The following is a 27,590-nucleotide window of genomic DNA, read 5'->3' on the forward strand; positions in this document are numbered from 1 at the left end:
AACACCCTCGGGAAATTAAAACCTAGGGGATTTTTCACCTGCAAAAACCCGTCATATTTTCGAAAAAATCGTACTTCGAATGATCGTAAATTCATAAGTAGAGGTATTGTTGTATGCAAGAGAACTAAGATCCAAATCTTCAAGTCAGTTGTGCTCTTTGTTTTGTAGTACGACTGCGACAAGGATGCTGAATACTATCTTCCAGAGGTGCCTTGATGTCGTTGGTATAAAATGCCTTCGGAGAATCATGTCACTGGAATGACTGTACCAAACCAGGGACTTCCGTGAGACTTAGTCTTAGGCTTGTTGTTAGCATAATTCCTGAAAGTCAACTCCAGTGGACATGTGGACGTCACTTTAATGTTGATTGCACCCACAGGATTATGTCCACAAGAGACTCTCAATGGAATAGATGAAGGTGACTCCTACAGATCTGCATGGGAGCTAGATAAATGTATAAATATCCAAATTCCGAGCAAGGTTGATTGATGTAATAATGGGCACACCTTTGAAATAATAAAATGAGATAAACCAGATTTTATGTTCTAAATAATAATGTATTTTTTTTTCTTTCTTTATTTGAACACAGCAGAGAATATTAATTTACTAAAACTTGTACCAACTGAACCTGTAGCGCAAGAACTATGGATATCGTGTCCCACGATTTACAACGTCCTCACAACAACAATTACGACTTGAGTACTGTGACAACAAAGAAGTCTGGGTTTGACAATTGAACTTTGTCCGTAGTGTGAATTAGATGACGTCATGGTAAACAGTCATAAAATCTCCTTGATCTGTCAGAAACATCGTCATTATTTGGACGCTAGTAAGACCATCAATATATCTACTGTAGTGTATATCATGTATATCGTAAACGTGGGTTTCATGAGTGTTGTTATTGCAAAAATAAGTAAAAAGAAAAAATTAATAAAAAACACTCAAGCTGTTTATTTACCCAGTCAGCTGATCGACCAAGTTTAGCAAGCCTGATGCACGAAGAGGAGACTGGTCGTGGAGTGCGTACTGAAAGTGAGTCCACATAACTACAGTGATAATTATTGTTGTGGTGCCATTTAAATATAGTGACAGTGAGTTTAATTATGTATGTGGTAGGTGTAAACGTATGTGGAACGCTCTGTGCGGCTTATAATGGTGATATCTTTAAAAGGTTACATTGAATGGTCACCATTTAAGATATCGCTGGAGAGTTGTAGGTAATAATCATTGAACAAAATTGTTGAAGGCATTCAATTATAGTAATAAAATGGTCACAAGTACTGTCTAAAAAGTTGTTATAAATGGTAAGATCCCTGTTTCCTATTGAGAAGTAAAAGAGTAAATTGAGAAATAGAAGTAGTACAAAGAGATCAAAACCTAAACCTTTGTTTACAAAAACTCAGGTGATGCAGTGGTACTTAGTCCTCATAAGAAAAAAAAAACAGAAATAGGGAAAGTGCCTAGAATAAAGAATAAAGTGGCAACTGGCACAGACAATTTTAATGAGATGATCATATGGGAGGTATGACTATGGTTAGCTAACTCAGATGAATTTTGAATACTTGGAGAAGTTTGGATATAAATCCTCACAACTGGTGTGGGTTACTGTTGCTGTCTCAGTTTATTTCGCTTTTTTTACGAGGCTAATCTGAGCCAGAAGAGTTTGAGTCAACCCATATTAGTTATATGTATTCTTGGATTTCTTGGAATATATATCATATATATTTAGATATATGCACAGAAATTTTCATCTCTGTAGATAACTATAATACTATTATAATTTACACCTTTTAGCTGACTTTTCCTCTTAGAATTTTACCTTGTGGACAGGAAAAATAGTTCTAAACTTGGGTTTTGTGTAAACATAAGAGTATTCACTCAGTCATGGTCGCATTTAGTAATACCTAAAACTTTTCCAGTAATTCACAAACTGGCTCATAGAATGATATAATATACTGATAATTTCAAGTGGCCTTGACATGGTACAATAAGAACTTTAGATTAAAATCAGGGCAGTGTTATTAAATAATATATATTTTGATATTATTTTAGAAGTGAACAACTAAGCAATATATCAATAAGAGATTAATTATTAATTTTATAAATTAAAATACATTGTGATACATTTTTCTTATCGGAAATCAGTAACAAAAAGACTTGCTAAAAGTGATCTGCTTGACAAGTACAGCAACAGTAGCACTTAAAACAAAAGACCATAATCACAATTACAAAGGGAGTCTGGAGGAGGGGCTTTGCTACTGCCCCCAGGTTAGTAAATGCATACCCCATAGGAAGTAAGGTTCGATTAGGTTTGGTTACATTACTTTACATATGGTTTAGTGAGGTAAGTTGCACAAAGCTTTTTTTTTTTTTTTTTTTTATGTGTGTTTCATTAAAATTTCAGTCCTAATTTATGGTTTCCCAACCCGAGAACCCCATTTTCCCATCGTCTCCCCATTATTGTAAGGGTGATGGGGTAAGGCAAAAACAGTGGTTTCCACCAAATTTGAGGGTCATAATGGAATGAAACGCACAAAAAACTCCAGGAATAACCACACATTATAGAAAAATACCTTTGTTGTGCACTTCTAAAAATTTACATATATTTCCATCAATGAAAAAAATATTTTGCCTTTACAGAAGCCAGGGTTGTTTGGTTGGCCACTAGGAAAGCATTACCTCATTACACGTATCCAGTCTCACTCACTACAACATTAGTTATCCAACCAGTAGCATAGATCCCACAGATTTTTTCTTTTTATGTACTGTACTTGATATCATATTGGTACTCAGTTCATTAGTTGGTTCTTTTCCAGTATCAAGCAAACACATTTTTCACTTCTTTCTTTTTGCATTTGAAAGATCAATTTTTTCTATGGAATGGTCATGCTAGGTTAGGTTTGGTTATATTAGGAGCTATTGGGCAAAGTAAGTTCCGTGTTAAATATCTGTGTTTGGGTGATTCTGGAATTTTACCCATAGTCTCCCTCAAATTACCAAAGATAAACAAGAGCATATTCAAAAGAAAAAAATATGTATATATGATATATAATTTCATTTTGTTACATATTTAGATATAATGATTGGATTGAGTTCTTTGGTTTGATGCAAGAAGACTTGGAGCAATGGATGATTGAGTGATTGATATGATAATTGCACACAGAAATGTGGTATAACATTTACTACCATTGATGAAGTTCCAGGCTGCACTCCACTGGCCACGCCATGCTCCATTAGGCCATCATAGATATAGTATCAATGCCAATAGTTATCCTTAATGCACATTGTTACGAATCTCGCTCACATATCTGACTTGCAATAGATTAAGTATGTGAAATGAGTTCCCAAGACCCCATGTCTTTGGGATAACTCAAATAGAAATTGTAAAGTTGTCAGACTCGTAACACATAGTAAGAGTGAATGGGTGACTGAGTTCCCAAGACCCCATGTCTTTGGGATAACTCCAATAGAAATTACAAGGTCGCCACTTGATTTTATATTATCATAAAAATCAAGAAAAATGAAACGCACAGAATAACGTTTAACACTATTCATTAAAGTTAATAGGATTACATGAAGGATTACAATCACTGAATATTCAAGTGAGTAAAAGTTTCCATTCAAAAGAGTGAATAAGTTTCAAAACAGAAGATTCCCACTCGAAAACTTTTAACGGGGGTGAAAGAACATTAATTAATTAATTAATACTTTACCAACGAAAAATACTGTCTAAGTCACTACTATAGACATTTCACACCACTACATGAAACACTAGATTAAAATAGCTGAGTTATTGTCTTACGACTAATACAGGGGGAGTACAGAGGACTTACTTCAGCCGACGACCCCTTCGAGGCGACACCTTTACATCGTACCCTCTACTCTAGAACTGACTCTGACACGCCCAAGGCGCTCTGGATCTTCTCTACAAAATCCTCTGATTGGCCCATAGGAATTGCGTCTATGGTGGTTGAACCTCATTGGTCAATTAACTAAAAACGTTCTCCTTCGTTCTAGGCTGAGTGTTAGAACAAATACTCCATTGTATGGATGGGCCTCCTTCCCACGCCTCCTCAGTACTCGTCCTGTAATTTGACGCCCACGTTATCACGGGGCGCCGTTATCCAAAGTAATACTATTCCCACCTTACATATATGGGAATATATGTGACAACATGTCAATAATGTCATATGGTTTCATGAATAAGTGGGTCTTCATTGTTTTCTTAAAGGTTATCAAGGTGTATGTTCAACAGTGACTTAAAGGTTATCAAGGTATATGTTCCACAGTGACTGAAAAAAAAATTTCTAGTGTCATATGACGTGGCAATAACTCACAAAGATTGACCAGCAAAGGCCATGAAAGTTGATGCACCCCTCATTATTGTGGTCCATCCTGGGCTTACACGTAGATTAAAATTAACTGTGTTATCCTACCATCTCACATTAAATAGAAGCTTTGACAGTTGTCTTTATCCAAAATCATATTTATAAGTATGATCTATGTATTGTTTAAAATTTTCATTGGTGTGGCCAGTGAGTTTTGTTTTTTATGTTTATCTCTGTAGGACTGGTATTGTGATGTCATCATGAGAACATTATTACAAGGCTTGTATTTATATTTGAAAAAAAAAAGTGAATTATTATACTGTCATGTCAACTTTTTCAGATTTTTTTTAAGACACCCAGATAGAAATGAAGTTCTTGGCTATACTTGCTATGGTGCAGTCTGTCCTGGTGTTTGGCAGGTATGTGACTGACAATTATATTTAAACACTAAATGTTGATGTGAGTTATTAACCCATTCAACTCCGATGACAAGATGTCTTGTCATTTGGTCAAATAAAACAAAAAATCATAAAACACCAAAATGTTTGATCAAACACCAGAAAAATATGACGTCAATCCTCGCTTCGCTGCGAGCGAAGCGAGGATTGACGTCGTATTTTTCTGGTGTTTGATCAAACATTTTGGTGTTTTATGATTTTTTGTTTTATTTGACCAAATGACAAGACATCTTGTCATCGGAGTTGAATGGGTTAATAATAAAAAGGCAATTTAGTTAACACATGTTAATTTGGCTGCTGCCACATTAATATGTGTCTTGGTATTCCTCTTTGAAAAAGGTCCAAGTCATAGAGAATAGGGGAAATGGCTGAAGAAAGAGAATTAGAGAGCTTTCCAGAAGAAAAGAAAAAGTGAATATACAATTGACTTTGACCAGTAGCCTCCTTTGTACAGGGGAAGAAGCCTTTTGATTATGCATATATATATATATATATATATATATATATATATATATATATATATATACATACACACATACATACATACAAACATGTACCAACAGATTTTTCCCCTTTACAAGGGAGGTAGCCAAAGTCAAAGGCATAAATCCACTCCCACCCACTTCATCCCCACATACTCCACTCCCATTCACCCCCTTCCCTCCCTCTTTTCTTGGTTCCTCCTGGATGACAGGTCATCCCTGCATTTCACCCACTGCCCTGGGTCAAAAGTAATGTAGCAAGATACAGCATATTCACAGCAAGGCTGATTCATTTAATTGGCAACCCCCCCTCTCCATCCCCTCATTCAGAAAAAGAGAAGATGAGGAGAAATCCCTCAAAATATCGTTCACACATACTTCCTCACTCCCCCTCATTCCCCACCCACTCCCTTCCATGCATCATAGCATCATCCATACACAACTATTCTCCACTCACCCCTATCTTCTGTCTTCTCCCTTCCTTCCTCAACAGACATTCCCCTCTTTCCCAATGCCCCTGTTACCCCATCCATCCATCTCATCCTTGGTCACTCCCTCATATTCAGTCCCTCCACCTCTGCCTTCCACACCTCTTTTACTAATATTTCTTCACTCATTCTTTTCATGTGTCCAAACCATCCTAATACTCTTTCATCAACCCTATCCCCCAACTTCCTCTCTACCTCTGCTCTCCTCCTTACCTCCTCATTTCTCAATCTCTCCAGCCTAGTAACCCCTACCATACTTCTCAAGCATTTCATCTCAGACATATTTAAATTTTTTCTCTTTTATGTTCCATGTTTCTGCCCCATACAGTGCTATCGGCACAATCACCCCTTCATACAGTCTCCTCTTATCATCCATTCCCAAATGTCTATTTCTCATTACATGTTTTAATCCCCCAAGGCATTTAGTTGCTTCTCTCAATCTACATTCTACCTCCAGGTCTACTCCTCCCTTTCCTGCCACATTCGCCCCAAGTGTCTAAAGCTATCCAATTCGTCCAGTCTCTCTCCCTTAATACTCGCTTCCAATGTGCTGCCATCTTCTCCTCTTGTACATATCATCACCTTACTTTTACCCACATTTATGTTTAACTTCTTTCTTTCACACACCTTCCCAAACTCCATCACTAACTTTCTCAATCCCTATTCTGATCCTGTTACAAGCACAGTATCGTCAACAAACGACAACTGGCTTATCTCCCATATATGAATAGATAGATAAATGGTTAACTCTTGCAGAAAGTATTTTTTCAGAATGGTAGCTGTTACTTTGTACCCAAAGCAGTAATTATTATTCTCTCTATTCTTTTGTTTTTATCTAAGTTTTGGTTGTATTGGGTTTACACAACTGCTGTAGCTTTAGTAGTTATATTAATATCGGCTCTATTGTACTGCTCACTGATTTATAATGATAATATAATCTTTCAGGCCAGGATGGAAAGATGTTAACTGGGATGTACTCATCTTTACTCAGCAGTGGCCTATAACTAGTTGCATAGACCATAAGGCTCGTCACTCAGGGGCTTTTTGTAACTTGTATCCAAACATGACATCCTGGACAATTCATGGAGTTTGGTGAGTTGGTATTCTTTTTAGTATTTGCAAAATAGATGAATTAGTGGTTTTTCGTAGAATGAGCAAGGCATGTCATTTTCTAAGGAGATAAGTGTAAATGAACCGTCAGCAACAATATTTATAGTAATAAGGAATGGACAAATTTTTGAAAAATAGGTGAAAATAGATCAAAGTGCTTTTTCTGTTAGTATTGCTACTTTTAATTGTTATGAAAACTCATTTTTTGTGTTCTGCTAGACATTGACTTATAATATTTACTATATGAATAGACTTTGTCGTGGATACAGTTGTCCAGATGAGTTCGTGTACACATGCAGAATTTTTTTTATAAGGATGGTTAAATGGCAACAGAACAGGTACTGACACGAATTGGTCCTGCAAGAAATATGTCAGAGTCATCTCCTTGCCACCCATCTTCAAACCCAATCAACTTCCTGACTTTCATTTAGAAGTGTAGTCCCAAGGAGCTGACATTCAGTCAACTGAGTATCTATCTCTTTATCAGATTTTTATTTCCTCCACTTTTACATATGTAATAACTATAAAAGACCTGGCTGCTGCTCCCAAGCTTTATTCAACTCAAACACAAATAGACCTGAAAACACATTACAGGATGTAACTCATATAACATAGAATATAAGTGAAGCCAGAAAATGTCACAGTTGGGAGATAGGGTTGATGAAAGAGTATTAGAATGGTTTCGACACATGGAAAGAATGAATGAAGAAAGACTAGTAAAAGAGGTATGGAAGGCAGATGTGGAGGGAGTGAACATGAGGGGACGTCCTAGGATGAGGTGGATGGATGGGGTGAAGGGGGATTTGGGGAAGAGGGGAATGTCTGTTGAGGAAGGATGGGAGAGGACAGAAGACAGGGGTGAATGGAGAATGGTTGTATATGGATGATGTTGTGATGCATGAGGTGGAATGGGTGGGGGTGAGGTAGTATGTGTGAGCAAAATTTGACGCAGCCCAAAGGAATTTCTCCCTGTCTTCTCCTTTTATGCATGGGGGGACGGAGAGGGGGGGTCGCCGATTTAGTGAAGCAGCCTTGCTGTGTATGTGCTGTGTCTTGCGACACTGCTTCTGACCCAGGGCAGTGTACAAGGTGCAGGGATGACCCGTCATCCGGGAGTTGCTAAGATAAGAGGGAGGGTGGAGGGGTGTGGAGTGTTTTCAGGGATGGAATGTGTGGGAGTGATTTTATGCCTTTCCCTTTTTGGCTACCTCCCTTGTAAGGGGGAAAAAGCCTTGGTATATGTATGTATGTATATATATACTAAACATACAGAACTCATCATATGAGTAGACACAACATAATATATAAGACAAAATATATAATATCTACACAGCAGTTGAATAAGCAGAGGAAAGGAATTAACTTAGATAGCATGTCATGACTGTTATGTCAACCAGTCCCAAACAGACTATGACGACATAGTCAGACAGTTTCATCACTTGATTACAGAGTATGACATGCAGCCAAACAAATGGCTCAGAATATGAAAAAGGCCAATGACAAATTAATATTATAACATTCTTCCCCTAAAAAAAGAAAAAGAAAAAAAAATACACACAAAGGACTCCATAGGTTATCAATTCTCTCCATATCTGTCCTGAGCCTTCGACACACTGTTTGACCTCCCTACTAGAGGTGATGTCAACTTAGTGACTATAGGCTTACAGTTAGGTGACAAATGTTGGAAAAGAGAAGGCTCATCTACATCAGCTCCTGCCAGAGAACAATATGAGTTAGTATCAGATAATTTGAGCGTAGGTTTTGGTCTACTATATTCAATGACTACCCACTGATGCTGTTTTTAGAGGACCTGCCCAAGGACAAATCCCTCATTAGTGCAAGATGATGCAAGATGAGTGGATGGGTAAGTTTGTCCATTAAGATGAAACGTTAAGTCAACTTCGACATAACCATGAGAGTTTGTGTGCAACAATTTCTGTGCTAGGTCAATGTATTAGGAGTTTCAAGTGCCATGCAACTTCCTCATCTATTTAACTGTCATCACTGCAGGAATCGACAAGTGTCGTTAACTTTTACCCATTGATTGTTATTGAGATGGCCACTAGATGGAGGCTCTGAGGGAAAGTGGTGCCAGTGATAGTAGCAAGGACCAATAGCTGGGAGGAGTCAAACATAGTAGCTGTAGGGGTCTTACCTGCAGATGCTGCCTTTGACATACACACATGAGTGAAATGGCCTTTCTTGCCACACTTATTACAGGTAGGATTTCAAGCTGGGCAAATAGTATGCCTATGACATGGTTCTCTACAGATATGACATCTACTCTTCACGGATAGAGTGACTGCCAATACCTGATCTGCAGCAGTCATCACACAATCCTCAGGCATAGGTTTATGCTTCACAGTATCATCCCATGGTGTATGTGCATGATCAGGGGTCATCACAGTGGTACATACATACATACATATACCAAGGCTTTTTCCCCCTTCCAAGGGAGGTAGCCAAAAAGGGAAAGGCATAAAAACACTCCCACCCATTTCATCCCTAAATACACTCCACACCCCTCCCACCCTTCCTCTCATCTGAGCACCTCCTGGATGACGGGTCATCCCTGCACCCTGCCCACCGCCCTGGGTCAGAAGCAGTGTCGCAAGACACAGTACATCCACAGCGAGGCCGCTTCATTTAATCGGCGACCCCCCCTCTCCGTCCCCCTTTGCATATAAGGCGAGGACGGGGAGAAATCCCTTCGGGCTGCGTCAAAATTTACTCACACATACTACCCCACCCCCCCACTTCCCCGCCCATTCCTCCTCATGCAGTCACAACATCATCCATATACAACCATTCTCCACTCACCTCTGTCTTCCGTCCTCTCCCTTCCTTCCTCAACAGACATTTCCCTCTTCCCCAAAGCCCCCTTCACCCCATCCATCCACCTCATCCTAGGACGTCCCCTCATGTTCACTCCCTCCACATCTGCCTTCCATACCTCTTTTACTAGTCTTTCTTCACTCATTCTTTCCATGTGTCCAAACCATCCTAATATTCTTTCATCAACCCTATCTCCCAAATCCTTTTTCACCCCTGTTCTCCTCCTCACCTCCTCATTTCTCACTCTATCTAGCCTAGTAACCCCCACCATACTTCTCAGACACCTCATCTCAAACACATTCAAACTCCTTCTCTCTTCTTCTCTTATGTTCCACGTTTCTGCCCCATACAGTGCTGTTGGCACAATCACTCTTTCATACAGTCTCCTCTTCGCATCCATTCCCAAATGTCTATTCCTCATTACACTCTTTAAACCACCAAGGCATTTACTCGCTTCTCTCAATCTACATTCTACCTCCACCTTCACTCCACCTTTTCCTGCTACACTTGCACCCAAGTATCTAGAACTATCCACTTCCTCCAGTCGCTCTCCCTTAATGTTCACTTCCAGTCTACTGCCACTTTCACCCCTTGTACATCTCATCACCTTACTTTTACCCACATTTATCTTTAGCTTTCTTCTATCACATACTCTCCCAAACTCTGCCACCAGCTTCCTCAATCCCTCCTCTGAGGAGTTATGGGACTGTAAGAGCTGGTAATGCGCTGAGCTAGCTCTAAAGAATATGCCTGATCATAAGCCACCTGTAAATCTAAAGTTTTTTTTTTTAAGAGATGTTGGTGAATCAAAGGTGAGGTTAGACCATTAATAAAGGCATCTCTAATCAACTCTTCCTTGTACTGTTATGCACTAACTGCTTTCAGATTATAATCTTTACCTAACTTAAATAGTTCTCTCAAAAACTCATCTAATGATTCACCAGATTTCTGCCGATGAGTTGCAAGCAAGTGCCTAGCAAATATTTCATTAGATGTCTTTACATATAACTTTTACAAAACAGAAACATCAGAATCATAATGCATTCTTCAATATACTCATAAACATTATGACTAACACAGTTCACAAGAGTTCTTAGCTTGTCAGGTGCATTTTCTCCACACTCTTGGATGAAGTTCGAAAACATCTTGTACCAATGTTTCCACTCCCACGCTGCAGTAGGGGAGCTGGGGTCCAAATCCAGATGGGCTGGCTTTAGTAGTTTTTCCATTATTGAGTTGAATAAATTGTAATAATTATAAGAGACTTGGCTGCTGCTCCCAAGCTTTATTCAACTTAAACACAAATAGACCTGAAAACACTTTACAGGATGTAACTTGTATAATATAACATGGAATATAAGTGAAGACAGAAAATGCCACAGTATATACAATATTTTCTACATATCATTTACTAAACATACAGAATTCATCATATGAGTAGACATACATACATATACCAAGGCTTTTTCCCCCTTACAAGGGAGGTAGCCAAAAAGGAAAAGGCATAAAATCATTCCCACACATTCCATCCCTGAATACACTCCACACCCCTCCACCCTCCCTCTTATCTTAGCACCTCCTGGATGACGGGTCATCCCTGCACCTTGTCCACTGCCCTGGGTCAGAAGCAGTGTCGCAAGACACAGCACATCCACAGCAAGGCCGCTTCACTAAATCGGCGACCCCCCCTCTCCGTCCCCCCATCCATCCCCCTGCCCATTCCACCTCATGCATCACAACATCATCCATATGATGTTGTGACACAACATAATATATAAGACATAGTATATAATATCTATGTAGTGGTTGAATAAGCAGAGGAAAGGAATTAAATTACATAGCATGTCATGACTGTTACACACTTGTACACACTTGGTGTCTGAACAAGTTGCATAAACACGACAAAGGAAACATGGACTGGAAATGAAGCGTTTATTCCTGACATTTCGTCTGTTGACTTTCTCAAAGGAATGAGCATACTAGATCATGTAGAGTTTATATACATGCTTGGTGGCTCAAGGGGGTATATGGACATGGAACACTGTGTTCTGATTGGCCCACTGAGACAGCCAATCGTGAATGATATTTTGACACAGCCGAAAGGAATTTCTCCTCATTTAGGGGGAGTGGGTTAGTATGTGTGAGAAATAAATTGATGCAGCCCGAAGGGATTTCTCCCCATCTTCTCCATTTCTGCATGAGGGGATGGAGAGGGGGGGTGGGGTCACTGAATTAATGAAGTGGCCTTGCTGTGGATGTGCTGTGTCTTGTGACACTGCTTCTGACCCAGGATAGTGGACAAGATGCAGGGATGACCTGTCATTCAGGAGGTGCAAAGATAAGAGAGAGGGAAGAGGATAGAGGGGAGTGGAGTATGTGGGGGATGGAATGGGTGGGAAAGGTTTCTATGCCTTTGTCTTTTGGCTACCTCCCATGTAAGGGGAAGAAAGCCTTTGGTATATGTATGTATGTATGTAAAAGTAAGGTGATGAGATGTACAAGGGGAGAAAATAGCAGCAGACTGGAAGTGAGTATTAAGGGAGAGAGACTGGAGGAAGTGGATAGTTTTAGATATTTGGGTGTGCATGTGGTGTGAAAGGGAGAAGTGGAGGTGGAGGTAGAATGTAGATTGAGAGAAGCATGTAAATGCTTTGGTGGATTAAAAAGTGTAATGAGAAATAGACATTTGGAAATGGATGCTAAGAGGAGATTATATGAAGGAGTGATTGTGCCAACAGTACTGTATGGGGCAGAAACATGGAACATAAGAGAGGGAGAGTTTGAATAGGTTTGAGATGAGGTGCCTGAGAAGTTTGATAAGAGGTTACTAGGCTGGTTATAGTGAGAAACGAGGAGGTGAGGAGAACAGGGGTGGAAAGTGAGTTGTGAGATAGGGTGGTTGGTGAAAGAGTATTAGGATGGTTTGGACACATGTAAAGAATAAGTGAAGAAAGATAAGTAAAAGAGGTGTGGAAGGTAGAGGTGGAAAGAGTGTGAACATATGGAGGTGACCAAGGATGAGATGAATGAATGTGGTAAAAGTGGCATTGGGAAAGAGGGGAATGTCTGTTGAGGAAGGCCAGGAGAAGACAGAGACAGGAGTGAATGGAAAATGGTTGTGTATGGATGATGTTGTGATACATGAAAGGGAGTGGGTGGGTGGATAGGGTGTGTGTGTGAAAATAAATTGATGCAGGCCGAAGGGGTTTCTCCCTATCTTCTCCATTTCTGCCTGAGGGGACAGAGGGGGAGTCGCCGAATTAATGAAGCGGCCTTGCTGTGGATGTGCTGTGTCTTGTGACATTGTTTCTGACCCAGGGCAGTTGGAGAGAAGCAGGGATGACCTGTTATCCAGGAGGAGCCAAAATAAGAGGAAGGGAAGGGGGTGGATGGGAATGGAGTATGTAGGGGATGGAATGGGTGGGAGTGGTTTTTATGCCTTTGTTTTTTGGCTACCTCCCTTATAAAGGGGAAAAAAGCCTTTGGTGTATGTATGTATGTACATATGTAGAATTTTATTTGTCTTTATTTTCTCCCCTTATCAGGCCCACAAAACTCGGAACAATGGGTCCAAACTATTGCAATAATAGCTGGAATTTCAATGAGCATAAGATTGCAGACATTGAACCTTTTCTTATAAAGTATTGGGCAAATATATTTGCTGAGGACTCCACGACGTCTCTTTGGAAGCATGAATGGTCGAAACATGGCACATGTGCTGCACAGCTACCTGCTCTCAATTCACAACTGAAATACTTCAAGAAAGGTAAGATGCCTCTAGAGCAGGCAACAGATTGCTCTATTTTTCATCTACAATTCTTATTGTCTTTCATGATTATGATCTTTTTGTGATTTTCCCATGCATGTATTGCAATTATAGTTATGTATTTTGTTGATTTTGTTTAAATGTGTTTGAGATAAAATGTCTGAGAAATATGCTAGGTTGTTGTTGTTGTTGTCGTTCCCTAGACTGTCTGTCCGAGCAGTCCCGTCTCCCCAAGGAAGGCCACAGCCGAAACTGGGTTTTCCCACAAATCCTTTATAGAGTGTATGTTGTGTTGTTTGCGTGCATGATTGTGTATAATGCAGTCTTCCATTATGTGTTGTATGGTATGGGGTGAAGTGTTACATCCTGGGCAGCTGTTCACAACACGGTCGTCCAGCCTCTTCTGGTAGCTTAGAAGTGCTGGGTGGTGACCGCATCGCAGTCTGGCCAAGTGGACTCTGTCCTTTCAATATGCTAGGATTACTAAGTTGGATAGAGTGAGAAACAAGGAGGTGAGGAGGACAGTGGGAGTGGAAAAGGAGATAGCAGATAGGGCTGATGAAAGATTAATTATTGGGATGGTTTGGACACATGGAAAGAATGAGTGATAAAAGTTTAGTGAAAGAGATGTGGAAGGCAGAGGTGGAGGTAGTAGATGAGTGACCCCCATAATCTGTGAACAGGTTTGATCATGTTATGTTTATTCAGGGCAAAAGAGAATGAGTACAATAGCAGTAACTTTATATTTTGTAATGCGCATATTGTGATGCATCATCATACATCAGGCAACCTGATGTTTGCACATATATTTGACTCATATTGAAGAGATTAGTGAGAATATGACTATTATGATGGTGGAATCAACTGGGACAGTTTACAAAACCATTTCTAGAAGGGAGTGGGTGGTTTAGAGAATTTACTTCATCTATTGCATTGACCTTTAAGTTGGAACTGTACATGAATTTGAGGCTAGGTATGATAAAAAAAAAATAGAGAATAGGAGATAGCACCCAACAAGTGTTGCTCCTCTCCTGTATACTATAATTAGATAAATACAATTAAGTAAATACATTTGTGGGGTTTAGGAGGAGGAAGGGAGCAGTGAAATGTATATTTGTGCCGTGATTTCCCAGCTCACACTCATTGCTCAGGGTTGGTAAAGTGGTTATCAGAGCAAGCTATAAAGCCTATTAAGCAATCTCAAGTGCATATGTGAGAGTTGTTTGTACATACATACATACATCATCTTAAAGGAAAAGGAGAAGGAGTACAAGAAGAAGCTGAAGGAGGAGTGGGAGGGAGTGAAGGATAGAGTGGAGCTAGGTGTGGAGGAGGAATGGGGATGGTTCAAGGAGGGAGTCACAAAGTGTGCAAGGATGGTCTGTGGAACAAGACGGACAGGAGGAAATAGAAGGAAGGGTAGTGAATGGTGGGATGAGGAAACAAAGAAGGTTGTAGAAGAGAAGAAGCGAGCTTTCACAGATTGGTTACAAAATAGGATGAGGGAGTCATATGAGAGGTACAAAGAAAAGAAAAGAGAAGTAAAGCAAAAGGTAAAGGAGGCAAAGAGGAGAGCAGATGTGAAATGGGGTAAGAGTATGACAGAAAATTTTGAAAGTAATAAAAAGATGTTTTGGAAAGAAATTAAGAGAGGAAGAGGAGGCGAATCAAGTAGAGAAGAAAAGGTAAAAGGTGCAGATGGAGAGATGATAATGGAAGAGAAGGCAGTAAGGGGAAGATGGGCAGAATATTTTAGGGAGTTGCTAAATGTGAAGGAGGATAGGGAAGGAAAGATAGTTGCAGTGGGAAATGCTAAGAAAATGACCGTGATGAGTGAGGAAAATAGAGGAGAAATAAGGAAGGATGAAGTAAAGGCAGTTGTTAAGATGATAAAAGCAGGTAAGGCACCTGGTCTGGATGGATGCCATGCAGAATGTCTAAGAAAAGGAGGTACAGTGATGGTGGACTGGCTGGTGAGGTTATTTAATGTTTGCTGGAGAGAGGGTAGAGTGCCGGAGGACTAGAGGAGTGCCTGTATGGTTCCACTTTACAAGGGAAAAGGGGACAAGTGTGAATGTAGTAGTTTCAGAGGGATTAGCTTGTTAAGTGTAGTTGGGAAGGCTTATGGGAGGATCTTGATTGAGAGGATTAGGAGAGGAACAGAAGGAGTAATTGGTGAGGAACAGTGTGGATTTAGGACAGGTAGAGGTTGTGTAGATCAGATCTTTGTGGTAAGACAAATATGTGAGAAAGCTATAGGAAAGGGGAAGGATGTTTTTTGGGCTTTTATGGATCTGGAAAAGGCTTACGATAGGGTAGACAGAAAGGCACTGTGGGAGGTTATGCAGATATATGGGATAGGAGGAAAGCTTCTAGGAGCTGTCAAGAGTTTTTATGAGTGTAGTAGAGCTTGTGTCAGGATTAGAAATGGAGAGAGTGAGTGGTTTGAGGTAAAGGTGGGACTTCGTCAAGGATGCGTTATGTCGCCCTGGCTGTTCAACTTATACATGGATGGGGCAGTGCAAGAGGTAAATGCAAGGGTAGTGGGTCAGGGATTGGAGATGGTTAAAGAAAATGGAGAAAAGTGGGAGGTGAGCCAGCTGTTGTTTGCGGACAACACTGCACATGTGGCAGGATCGGAGGAGGGATTGAGGAAGTTGGTGACAGAGTTTGGGAGAGTATGTGATAGAAGAAAGCTAAAGATAAATGTGGGTAAAAGTGAGGTGATGAGATGTACAAGGGGTGAAAGTGGCAGTAGACTGGAAGTGAGCATTAAGGGAGAGCGACTGGAGGAAGTGGATAGTTTTAGATACTTGGGTGCAAATGTGGCAGGAAAAGGTAGAGTGAAGGTGGAGGTAGAATGTAGATTGAGAGAAGCGAGTAAATGCCTTGGTGGATTAAAGAGTGTAATGAGGAATAGACATTTGGGAATGGATGCTAAGAGGAGACTGTATTTACCTAGTTGTTTACCTAGTTGTATTTTGCGGGAAGGGGAGCTATGCTCGTGTTGTCCCGCCTTTGTATCTTGCAGTGTCTAGTTTGTTTTTAAACTCATGAATGGTTTTTGCGCATACTATTTCATTGTCCAGTTTGTTCCAAGTGTCCAAAACTCTATGAGGAAAACTGTTTTTCTTCAGTTCTCTTCTATAGCTATGTTTTTTTATTTTCTTTCCATGTCCTCTTGTGTTTCTTTTGTCCCAGTTAAGTAAGTTCTCACTATCGAGTACCTCTGTGCCTTTCATGATTCTGTAGATGGTCAATAGGTCACCTCTCTCTCTTCTTTGCTCCAGTGTCGGTAACTCCAGTTTAGCCAATCTCTCTTCGTATGATAGTTTTGCAAGTGCAGGTGCCATTTTTGTAGCTGCTCTTTGGATTCTTTCTATTTTCTTTATATTCTTTTTGGTACTGGGGGACCACAATGTCGCTGCATACTCTAATCTAGGCCTTATCAATGTAACCAATATTTTTTTCATCATGTCTTCGTCCAAGTATGTAAACGCCACTTTTATTGATCTTAGCAAGTTGTAAGTCTCCCCGACAATTTTGTTAATCTGTATATCATAGGACAAGTCGTTCGTGATAATTACTCCCAAATCTTTTTCGGATCCTACTTTCTTTACTTCTTTGGTTCCAATTGTATATTTTCCTGATATTCTGTTTTTGCTTTTTCCAAACTCCATTATGCTACACTTCTTAGTATTAAAGTCCACTTCCCATTTCTGACTCCAGTTCCATACCCTATTTAGGTCTTCTTGCAGTGCTTCACAGTCCTCATCAGTTTCTATTTTCCTTAGCAGTTTGGCGTCATCGGCAAAGAAGCTCATGTAGCAGTTCACGTCCTCATCCATGTCATTCATATAGATAGCAAACATTATTGGTGCCAGCACAGATCCTTGCGGTACTCCACTGATCACCTCTTTCCAGTCTGAATATTTTTCTCTGAGCACTACTCTCATCTTTCTACCAGTCAGAAAGTCCTCTATCCATTTTAGTAGGTTTCCCTGTATTCCTCCTATGTGTTCCAGTTTTTTTAGTAGTTTTCTGTGTGGTACTTTGTCAAAGGCTTTTTGCAAGTCTAGGAATGCACAATCAGCCCATCCATTTCTTTCTTGCACTATGTCTATTAGTCTTGAGTAAAAGCATATTAAGTTTGTGGAGCATGATCTTCCTTGTCTGAATCCGAATTGTCTTGGGTTTAATATGTCATTGTCTTCCAGATGTTTTACCCATCTATTCTTGATTATTTTCTCACAAATTTTGGCAATGGTGCTTGTTAGTGATACTGGCCTATAGTTGGTGGGTTCTTCTTTGTTTCCTCCTTTGTGTATTGGTACAATGTTAGCGTTTTTCCAGTCCTCGGGTATCTTTCCTTCTTTGAGTGAGCTGTTTATTAAGATGTGTATTTTGTCTGTTAGTTCTTCTTTGCACTCCTTTAGAATCCAATTTGCAATACCGTCCGGGCCATGTGATTTTCTGACATCCAGCCTTGATAAATGTTCTGATATTTCCTTTAGTGATGCTGTAAACTCATTCATGAGGGGAGATTTCTTGTTTTTGTCTATGTCACAATTCGGTATTTTCTCTCTGGTGAAAACAGATTTAAAGTGATTGTTCATGACTTCGGCTATCTCTAAATCTTCTGTGTATTCTATGTTTCCTTGGCATAGTTTCACCAATTCCTGTTTGTTTTTAAGTTTACCATTCACATATCGATAGAATAGTTTGGGTTGCTCTTTGCATTTGTCTATAATATCCTTCTCATGGTTCCTTTTCTCCTCTCTTCTCACATTAACATACTCATTTCTATAGTTAACATAAATTTGCCATTTGCTTTGTTTTTTGTCTTTTCTCCACTTTTTCCAAGCTTTGTCCCTTCTGTCTTTTGCCTCACTGCATCTTTTGTTGAACCAACATTTAATGTACTCTCTCTCTCGCTTTTGTCTTGGTACATGCCTGTTTACCCCTTCATTGTAGTTTTCCATCAATATATTCCATTTCTCTTCCACTGCTGTTTCTTCCCTGTAAAATATTTCCCAGTTTGCATTCCGGAAGAATGTCTTTAGTTTTGTAAAGTCTGTTTTGTTGTACCTCAGTCTTCCTTTCCTATGCTTTTCGTTCCTCTCTATGTCTATTTCTTCCTTTAGTATAGTTTCGATGAGTACATGGTCACTCTTTCCAATTGGTGTCTCATACTGGACTTTATGCACTATTTCAGGCTCTGTTGTAAATATTAGATCTAGTTTCGATGGCTCTTCATTATTTCTGTACCTTGTGTTTTCACGGACCCATTGGGTCATTGTGTACTCCATGGTCATATCTAGCAGTACATTGCCCCACGAGTCATCTCCTCCTTGCACTGTCATGCTGTCCCAACAAATTTCTTTGCAATTGAAGTCCCCCATAACTACCAGATTACCCTTACCCATTAGTATCTCATTGAGTGATTTTCTTGTGTCATCTAGCATTTTTGTATGTTCAATTTCTTTCCAAGCGCTTGTTTTTGGAGGCACATAAGTCACCACAAACTTTCTACTTTTCATATTCTTGCCTTCGACTTTTATCATGATCAATTCAGCATTACCTTTGCCCTCTGCAATTTTTGTCACCTTTAGGTCTTTCTTGGCCAAGAACATGATTCCCCCTCCCTGTTTCTTGTCCCTGTTTTTTATCCAGTAGTTGTATAAACCTTGTCCGATAACAGTGGATGGTATTTCACCTCTTAGTTTAGTCTCTACAATTCCCATTATGTCTGGTTTTGCTTCTAACAGATAATCATTGAGTTCGTTCAGTCCCGAAATTAGTCCGTCAATGTTGGTATAGGCCATTTTTAATTTTCTTCCTTCTCCCTGGTTTCTTCTTCCCTTGTTTTGTTCGTTTTGAAGCGCCATTGTCTTAATCTCAAGTCTATTACTCTCCACTGGAATTCTTTGCATTCTGTCTCCGATCTTTTCAAGTTTTTTTCCTTTGCTTCTTCTCTTAGCACCCTTTCTTTTTCTAATTCCTCAGTACTCATTTCTCTTTTTATCCATATCTTATTGTATTTTTCACTCTTTGCCAAGTTACCTACTTTTTCAAATATGTCTTCTACTACCACTTGTGACCTTAGTTTTATCTTTAGAGGTCGATTCCTATCCTTAGTATAGCGACCAATTCTGTAAGTCTCTTCTAAGTCTGTGCCTGAATCACTATCTCCCCCCTGAATTTCATTAAGGATTTCTACTGCTGTCTCTTTTTCTTCTTTTTCTCTCATGTACCTCGCCAATCCTTGTTTTTCTTTAAGCCCATAAACCACAATACATTTCTTCCTATCTACTGTGTCCCTGACCCAATTTGCTTTTTCGTTAATCACTTGAATGATTGTGTCTTTTGCATTATCTTGCATTTGCTGCTTGACTATTTCTTTGAAAGCAATTTCTTTATTTTCAATATTTTCTTTCCACTTCTTAATTTCCTGGATACTGTCCCCACCTAAGTTTTCTTCGATCTTTTGTGTCAATTCTTGTAATTTGTTGTTCACTTCCTGCTTTAGATTTTCGCTATTATTTTCATTAGTTTTCTTCTTTTCATTTTCATTCTTCAGTTCATTTATGTCTCTTTTCATTTCTTTGATTTCGTTTGTAAGATCCAAGTTAGCTTTTTTCAGGTCAGAAATTTCATGGTTAGTCTTAGATAAACAATCAATTAAACCAATGACCTCTTTTCTTAAGTCCATGATTTCATTTTCCCACCGAGTCCTATTTTTGCTCATCTCTCTCTCTAATAATCTACTTAAGTTCTTTCTTTCGTACTTACCAAACCCTAAGAAATCATTGTCATAACACGTGTTTTGTTGATTGTTTACATCGCGGTTCAGTGGATTGCCGCCAGATGGCTCTGATTCGCAACTGGCTTTCGAGTCGTTTTCATTCATTTTTGCTAATTTCGAGTTAACACAATTAACTAGCACTGCATAGATACCATTTCGGGCACTCACGTTCACTCCCCACCCCTACAGTACAAACCAGGTTTTCCTTTTTCGTCGTAAATCCTCTTCTTCTTGGTCGCGCGACGACAGCGACGACGAGCGGTGTTGCTTCGATGAGCGTGTGTGTGTGTGTGTGTGATTGTGCCAACAGCACTGTATGGAGCAGAAACATAGAACATAAGAGAGGAAGAGAGAAGGAGTTTGAATGTGTTTGAGATGAGGTGTCTGAGAAGTATGATGGGGGTTACTAGGTTAGATAGAGTGAGAAATAAGGAGGTGAGGAGGAGAACAGGATTGGAAAGGGAGTTGGGAGATAGGGTTGATGAAAGAGTATTAGGATGGGGTCCATGACTTTTCGTCGCCGTCTTTTCGTCGCCGGACTTTTCGTCGCCGGACGTTTCGTCGCCGCGACATTTCGTCCCCGCGACTTTTCGTCGCCGGTCTTTTCGTCGCCGGACTTTTCGTCGCCCCAAGCATAAATTGTATGCAAAGATTGACAATATTTGAAATATAAAATAATTGAAATATAAAATTGGAAATATATGATTTAATGCCAAATTCAATACACTTCTTCTGATTGATAATAATCACATAATCCTATTATTTATTATTATTACATTGGTCGCCTAATATTATTGATAGTGAAAATTCTTACGGAATTATCTGAGAGGTATCTCACACAACATCGTGCCTTACTAAAGATCTTTACATTTCAATACATATGGACTATTTACTAATAACTTACTAATTTTATAATAAATGATTTTACCCTTACACTTTAATGAATAGCTTCATAATTATGATTTCGTGTCAAATTATTACTGTATGATATGCCAATAATAAATTATCATATATACTGACGTGTCAAATATATATTTAGATAATGATGTATTAAATTATTTATTGTAATTTAAATAAAATTGTATTTCATCTACGTAAGTTAGGGCTCAGGTATTTGCAAGTCGGACTGGTTAAGGCAAGAATGAATGGTTTATACGGCACTGAGATGTATAGCTATTTGCCACACTCATATTATTGCATTGGGAGTAGGAATATAAGTACAAGTATGACATTAAATCATATATTTCCAATTGTCAATCTTTGCATACAATTTATGCTTGGGGCGACGAAAAGTCCGGCGACGAAAAGACCGGCGACGAAAAGTCGCGGGGACGAAATGTCGCGGCGACGAAACGTCCGGCGACGAAAAGTCCGGCGACGAAAAGACGGCGACGAAAAGTCGTGCACCCATTAGGATGGTTTGGACACATGGAAAGAATAAGTGAAGAAAGACTAGTAAAAGAGGTATGGAAGGCAGATGTGGAGGGAGTGAACATGAGGGGACGTCCTAGGATGAGGTGGATGGATGGGGTGAAGGGGGCTTTGGGGAAGAGGGGAATATCTGTTGAGGAAGGACAGGAGAGGACAGAAGATAGGGGTAAATGGAGAATGGTTGTATATGGATGATGTTGTGATGCATGAGGTGGAATGGGCGGGGGGATGGGGGGTGAGGTAGTATGTGTGAGCAAAATTTGACGCATCCCGAAGGGATTTCTCCCCGTCTTCTCCTTTTATGCATGGGGGGACGGAGAGGGGGGGGTCGCCGATTTAATGAAGCGGCCTTGCTGTGTATGTGCTGTGTCTTGCGACACTGCTTCTGACCCAGGGCAGTGGACAAGGTGCAGGGATGACCCGTCATCCAGGAGGTGCTAAGATAAGAGGGAGGGTGGAGGGGTGTGGAGTGTATTCAGGGATGGAATGTGTGGGAGTGATTTTATGCCTTTTCCTTTTTGGCTACCTCCCTTGTAAGGGGGAAAAAGCCTTGGTATATGTAGAGTTGTTTGTACCTAAAGATAAAGTGTATAATTTCAAAATAGTAAACAGTACTTTTGAAAATGTGAGCTGTTTAGTGAGAGTAGTTGATTAATTATCAAATCTGATTGATGGGTGCTTCTTAGGTTTATGGTAGTCAGGGATAAGATGTGTCAGGCAGAACCTCTGGATGGATGCAGATTATTGTTGATTGACATACAGACATCATCTGCCCAAAATATGTACACATCACTGAAGACATAATAGATATAATCTCACATTGTCCAATATTGACACAGTACAGACAACAGGGTAAATGAAGGGTGGGTGCATGGTTGGCCACCTCTCTTGGTATATGTATGTATATACAGTATATTTTTTTTCTTGAGTAATTTAGGGGGCTACACTGTAGCTGTTGCCAGATATGTTGGGGACATGAGTGTCATGCAAAAAAGACTTAAGGCAACTGAATGATAAGTAGCCCAAGTTGAAAAATATAAATTGATGTAACTGAGTTATTTTCTATTTTGACAGGTTTGCAATGGGTTACTCAGTATGACATTGTATCTGCATTGGCCAGGCACATGATATACCCCAGTGATGTAACCACGTATACAGTAGTAGCTATTGCAGATGCCATACAAGATATGTTTGGAACCCGCCCAGCTGTTGATTGTGTCTTTAACAAGGTTAGATTGAAATAATTGGTCCTATTAATTCTATTGTTGCTGTTGCCAGTGCTGATTCTTCTTTAGAGATGTGTGTGATCATATGTGAGGTAATCTGGTAGTGTTGCTTAAACTGTGTTGGTATGTCTTTTTTACTTTACTAAGTATGGAAAGATGTGTAAGAAAAGGAAGGTACAAGTGTGTATGTGTGTGTATTTCGGGGATAAGCACACTGCCACTTTCATGTATGTGTCATAAAATGCAATTAAATGGGGTGGAATGAAGGGATGAAGGACCCCCCCTCCCCCCCTCTCTCTCTCTTTCTCCCTCTCTCTCTTTTCTTTTCTTTCTTTCTTTCTTTCTTCCATAGAGAATCAAGGCAAAGAATATGATGTGACTGTCCCCACTGCCCTCATATGGAGGATTAATGCCTTTGTATATGTATGCACACTGTGCAACAATTTTCTAGAATACATTCCTTGGATGGATGGAAGAACTGATGTATTTAAATCATTGACATATTTTGAAATGAATTTATTCAGAAAATAGAAACAAAAGCAGTATGGATAAACTAAGTTGAAACAGTCATATCACTATTACAGTACTTTATTCAAGTATTCTGATAGGTTAAAGTGTAGTGAACAGTTTGAGTTTTGCTATGAGTGATACTGTAAGATTTTTCAACAGTATTATATTTGACAATTCTCTCCTATTCTCTAGTCAATCTGTTGTCCCTGGTCTCTCTTGTAGAAGCTCTGCATTGTAGAACCTCTGCATAACAGAAGAATGATAATATAAATGAATAAATGAATACAAAAAAATTGTGTTGTAATATGAAGTCTTTCTTCAATTATTTCAGGAGAGACATGAGCATGAACTATCCCAGATCAAAGTGTGTTTTGACAAAACCTTGAAGCTTGTACACTGCGATGGAATCATCGGAAGTTCAGGTCAACCTGTCATTGGTAATTGTCCACAGTCAAAGGGAATCTTTTACCCTGGATCAGTCAGGTATGTAATGTGTAGTTTAAAGATTAAATCTACATACTCTATACTTTATATATTTCTTGAAAGGATAGGCAGTATTTATGATTTGATACATTTTTTCATACTTAGCTTTTGGGTTTAACTAATTGAGAAAACATGTATCTGGGCATTTTCTTGTGTGTAGTTATGGTATCTGTTCATGAAATCATAGAAAACTTTCATATAATACTTCATCATGAGTAAATAGTCTTGTTTATTTCTGTTACCAAGATTGGTGTACACTTTTCAGGTATATTTTAATTCATTGATTGTTGCCTCAAGTTTTACAAAATGCCCACAGTGGCTGGCAGTAGTCCTTAGGCCCTTTCACAGATCTTTCTGGAAAGAAACGTTGGAGTTTTGTATGTGTTGTATTAGTATGGGACTGTTTACATGTTACTTGTTGAAACTAGTAGGGGAAGAGGAATAGTTAACAGTTGTCAGCTCTCAATATGTGAAAAAGTGTAAGAAATATACAGTTAAAATTGATAGAGAGAAATTTTGGGCTCAGTCCAGAGATTGAGTATCAGTCTGTCATGGATTTATGAAAATGAACAAAACCGCCACATGTAGATATCCATCATTGGCCCTGTATTTAAATTAAAGTCCCTTTGATGTCAATATGTCCTAGCAAAACATCAGACTTATTTTCTCAGCTGTAGTTATTTCAGAGCAGTATTTGTTTGGACCCTGCTGTAGAAGAGCTGTGTTCCACTGCATTGCTTTACCCAAGCAATGGATGATCCTTCATTCCCAAGGTGCCAAGATGGGAGGGGTGATGGAATAGGCTTTACTTGTATGTAATGTGGGTTTATGCTTCATTACATTGTGATCCCACTTAGAGTGCAAATAAATTATAAGAGGGGTGACCAGTTCAAAGCATACACTCACCCTATACCCATCCACACACATCCAAAAATCCATTCATCATTTCACCCAGCTTAGCACATCCTCTCCTTCACCACACTGCTCAGGTCAATGGAGCAAGACACAGCACTTCTACAGCAGGATCAGACAGTAAATATCACTTGATAGAATAGTCAGGATCAGTTTTTAATGATGTGTGCCAAATTTTGTGGGGAAAAATATGTTAATCTCAACAATATTTTTGGTACTGTACCAAATGATTTAATGATGATTATGATTTTCTTTTCCCGGAATCTGTAGAATTTTTGTTTACTTGACCATAAGACTTAAATCTCACTTTTGTTTTCTTTGTTAGGCTTGGTGATGTCAAGTACTCATATCCTCCAGAGTTAGTGGAGAAACATGTGGAGTTGTGGGAACACGCACAAGCATCCTGTATCAGCTGGTTGTGCCATGCTCTGATGGCTGTTTACTCGCTTATGTGGATAACTCTATAAACCTTATAACTAGAACAAGGTTTATCAAGTTATCTCTCATCCCTCATGTGAAAAATATTCTGCCCCAGGCAGGTGTTGAAGGCCATCTCAGAGGATGACAACATACATGTATGCCTCTAGACATGAGGACAGCATTAGTTCTTAATCTCCTCCTGTGTGTGGATACTCTAGACAATGGATCTCCTTTTAGTCATCAGCTCCTTTGTGTAATACCTCTAGAATTTAGGAGTACCTTGGATCTTCCTTTAGTCATCTGTTCCCTTATGTGAATACCTCTAGAATTTAGGACTGCTGCAAAACTTCCTTGAGGTACCAAATCTCTTGTATTAGACATTGTAGTTCTAGATCTGATCTGGGATTTGTTATTGCATATGGGACAGTAAGTTAATGTGCAGTGATGCTGGTGCATTTGTCCAGTATTCTTCTTCCCTATTGTGTCTGTGAATTGATAGAGTCCCAATATAAATATGAAATGCTCCCTGTTGAGTGACCCTTGTATAGTACTGAAAGCTAAAGGAATTGTAAGAAAATAAGCAGAAATATTTTTGTGGATAAAGTGTGTTTCTCTCACATTCCTTTTTTGTGACAAAAAATGTAAAGAAATAAGCACAATAAGATATAGCCTTCAATTTTATTATTATTATTTTTTTTTTTCAATTGGATTGATAAAAGCTAGGTATAAGTTTAAGATCAGTCTGCATCCTATTTGAATTATAGAATGTATACCATATGTACATAGATATTGAATGGTGTTTTTATTTAGAATGAAAAAAAAACATACATGTTACCTGTTATTAGATTTAGTTTAAGGTGGTTTTGAGAGCCCTTTACATTCTGGACCAGAGGTTCTCCTAAATTAGAATAAAATTTTGTGGTATAAATCTGGACATAATCCTGAAAGATGACCAACTCGTCTCAATGGTGTGTAAAGGGTTGTTTCAGATAGTTGTATTAAGGTAGTTTTGTAATCCTTTTTGGACAAGAAGGTCCTCTTATCAGAATAAAATTGGTATTAGGCAGAATGAAATTGATAAGTGACTTGTATCCTAAGAGCATATAGTGAGTTGATAATATATAATTAGTCATTTACATTAGATATTTATTTTATTTCAATGGCTACTTTAATTAAATCTGTGCAGTATATTTCATTAGGGCAAAATGTTCTTCAAGATAAATAGTTTTGTATATATGTTTAAATGTCCACATTTGGAAATATGTAGTTAGATTTTTTATTTTTTCTTCTTCTTCTTCTATGATAATGATTGCCTTGAGTTTCACTGACTGGAAACCCACAGTCCCACAATAGCTGGTAACAGTCGTTGGGCCTTCCCATAGATATCTCGTGGAAGAAACTTTGGATTGTTGTTTGTGTTGTATTTATGTGGGACTGTTTCTGTGTCATTGACTGAAACCAGTAGGAGGATGGGAGCAGTTAGTGGTTGTTAGCTCTCTTAAGGTGAAAAGGTGGAGGATCTATAGTTAAAGTTCATAGAGATTTTGGGCCCAGTCCAGAAACTGAGTGCCAGCCCCTCAAGGCTGCACCTAGATGGAGGTGAGGAGCTTGGCAGGTTTTGAAAATGGACAGCAGGGAGATGATTCTGCTGTCCATTTTGGAGGACCACCACTTGCAGGTATTTACCATTGGTCTCAGATTCTTTATTAACCCTGTGATAACCTAACAGATAGTAAACTTAGTATACATTTTTGAATAAGTTTTATCATTCGTCTCCAGATTTTGCTCCAGTTCATGTTCACATATACCTTGTTATGCAGGTGGTTTAAAACACTGTTGCAATTATGCAATATCAGTTTGGTCAGTCATTGAATAGCAGGATTAGTCAGTAGCTAGTGCCATTTTTTTTTTTTTTTTTTTTAGTTTTGGTGTTCACTTGTTTGAAGTTGGTATCAATAGGGTGTGTACTTTGACATGATTTTCTTCCATATTAAAGGAAAAGCCTTTGGTATGTGTGTATATGTAAATTTATGTATAGAATTATGGTTGAGGGTTCATTATGATGAAATTACTTTATTTGAAAGTGTTATTGGTGTGAATTTTTTTTTTCCAAGCCAGCAATATTTTATCTTAGAACAAAAATTACGTGACTTTGATTTTTGCCCCCAGCAATATCTATTGTTTGCAGAATGATTGAAGATTGAAAGTGATATAAATAGAAGGTTAGATCTCTATATTACCCTTTCACTGCTGTGAATATGTACATCTAACCAGTAATGGTTGATCAAGATCTGACAACAAATCAGTATTGGACCTTTGTTGTTTAATTAAATAGA

The 27,590-nt window shown here is 39.0% G+C and overlaps 1 protein-coding gene across 4 annotated transcripts; it reads left to right on the forward strand.

Annotated features, from left to right (window-relative positions):
- The first annotated feature begins 759 nt into the window (after positions 1-759).
- Positions 760-27,397, forward strand: RNaseX25 (Ribonuclease X25). 4 transcript variants are annotated; one of them, XM_076208667.1, is made up of 8 exons: positions 760-829; positions 963-1,032; positions 4,669-4,747; positions 6,702-6,848; positions 13,247-13,467; positions 22,778-22,932; positions 23,771-23,922; positions 25,160-27,397. In XM_076208667.1, the coding sequence occupies exons 3-8, from the start codon at positions 4,695-4,697 to the stop codon at positions 25,299-25,301; spliced, it is 870 nt and encodes a 289-aa protein (XP_076064782.1). In that variant the 5' UTR covers positions 760-829; positions 963-1,032; positions 4,669-4,694; the 3' UTR covers positions 25,302-27,397. The 4 variants fall into 4 exon arrangements, with proteins under 4 accessions (XP_076064782.1, XP_076064784.1, XP_076064781.1 ...); XM_076208669.1 differs by lacking the exon at positions 963-1,032 and having other exon boundaries at positions 788-829; XM_076208666.1 differs by lacking the exon at positions 760-829 and having other exon boundaries at positions 856-1,032.
- The last annotated feature ends 193 nt before the right edge of the window (positions 27,398-27,590 follow it).

Source organism: Oratosquilla oratoria, chromosome 25 (assembly GCF_046742065.1).
Source record: "Oratosquilla oratoria isolate Oo_2021 chromosome 25, ASM4674206v1, whole genome shotgun sequence".
NCBI classification, from domain to species: Eukaryota; Metazoa; Arthropoda; class Malacostraca; order Stomatopoda; family Squillidae; genus Oratosquilla; species Oratosquilla oratoria.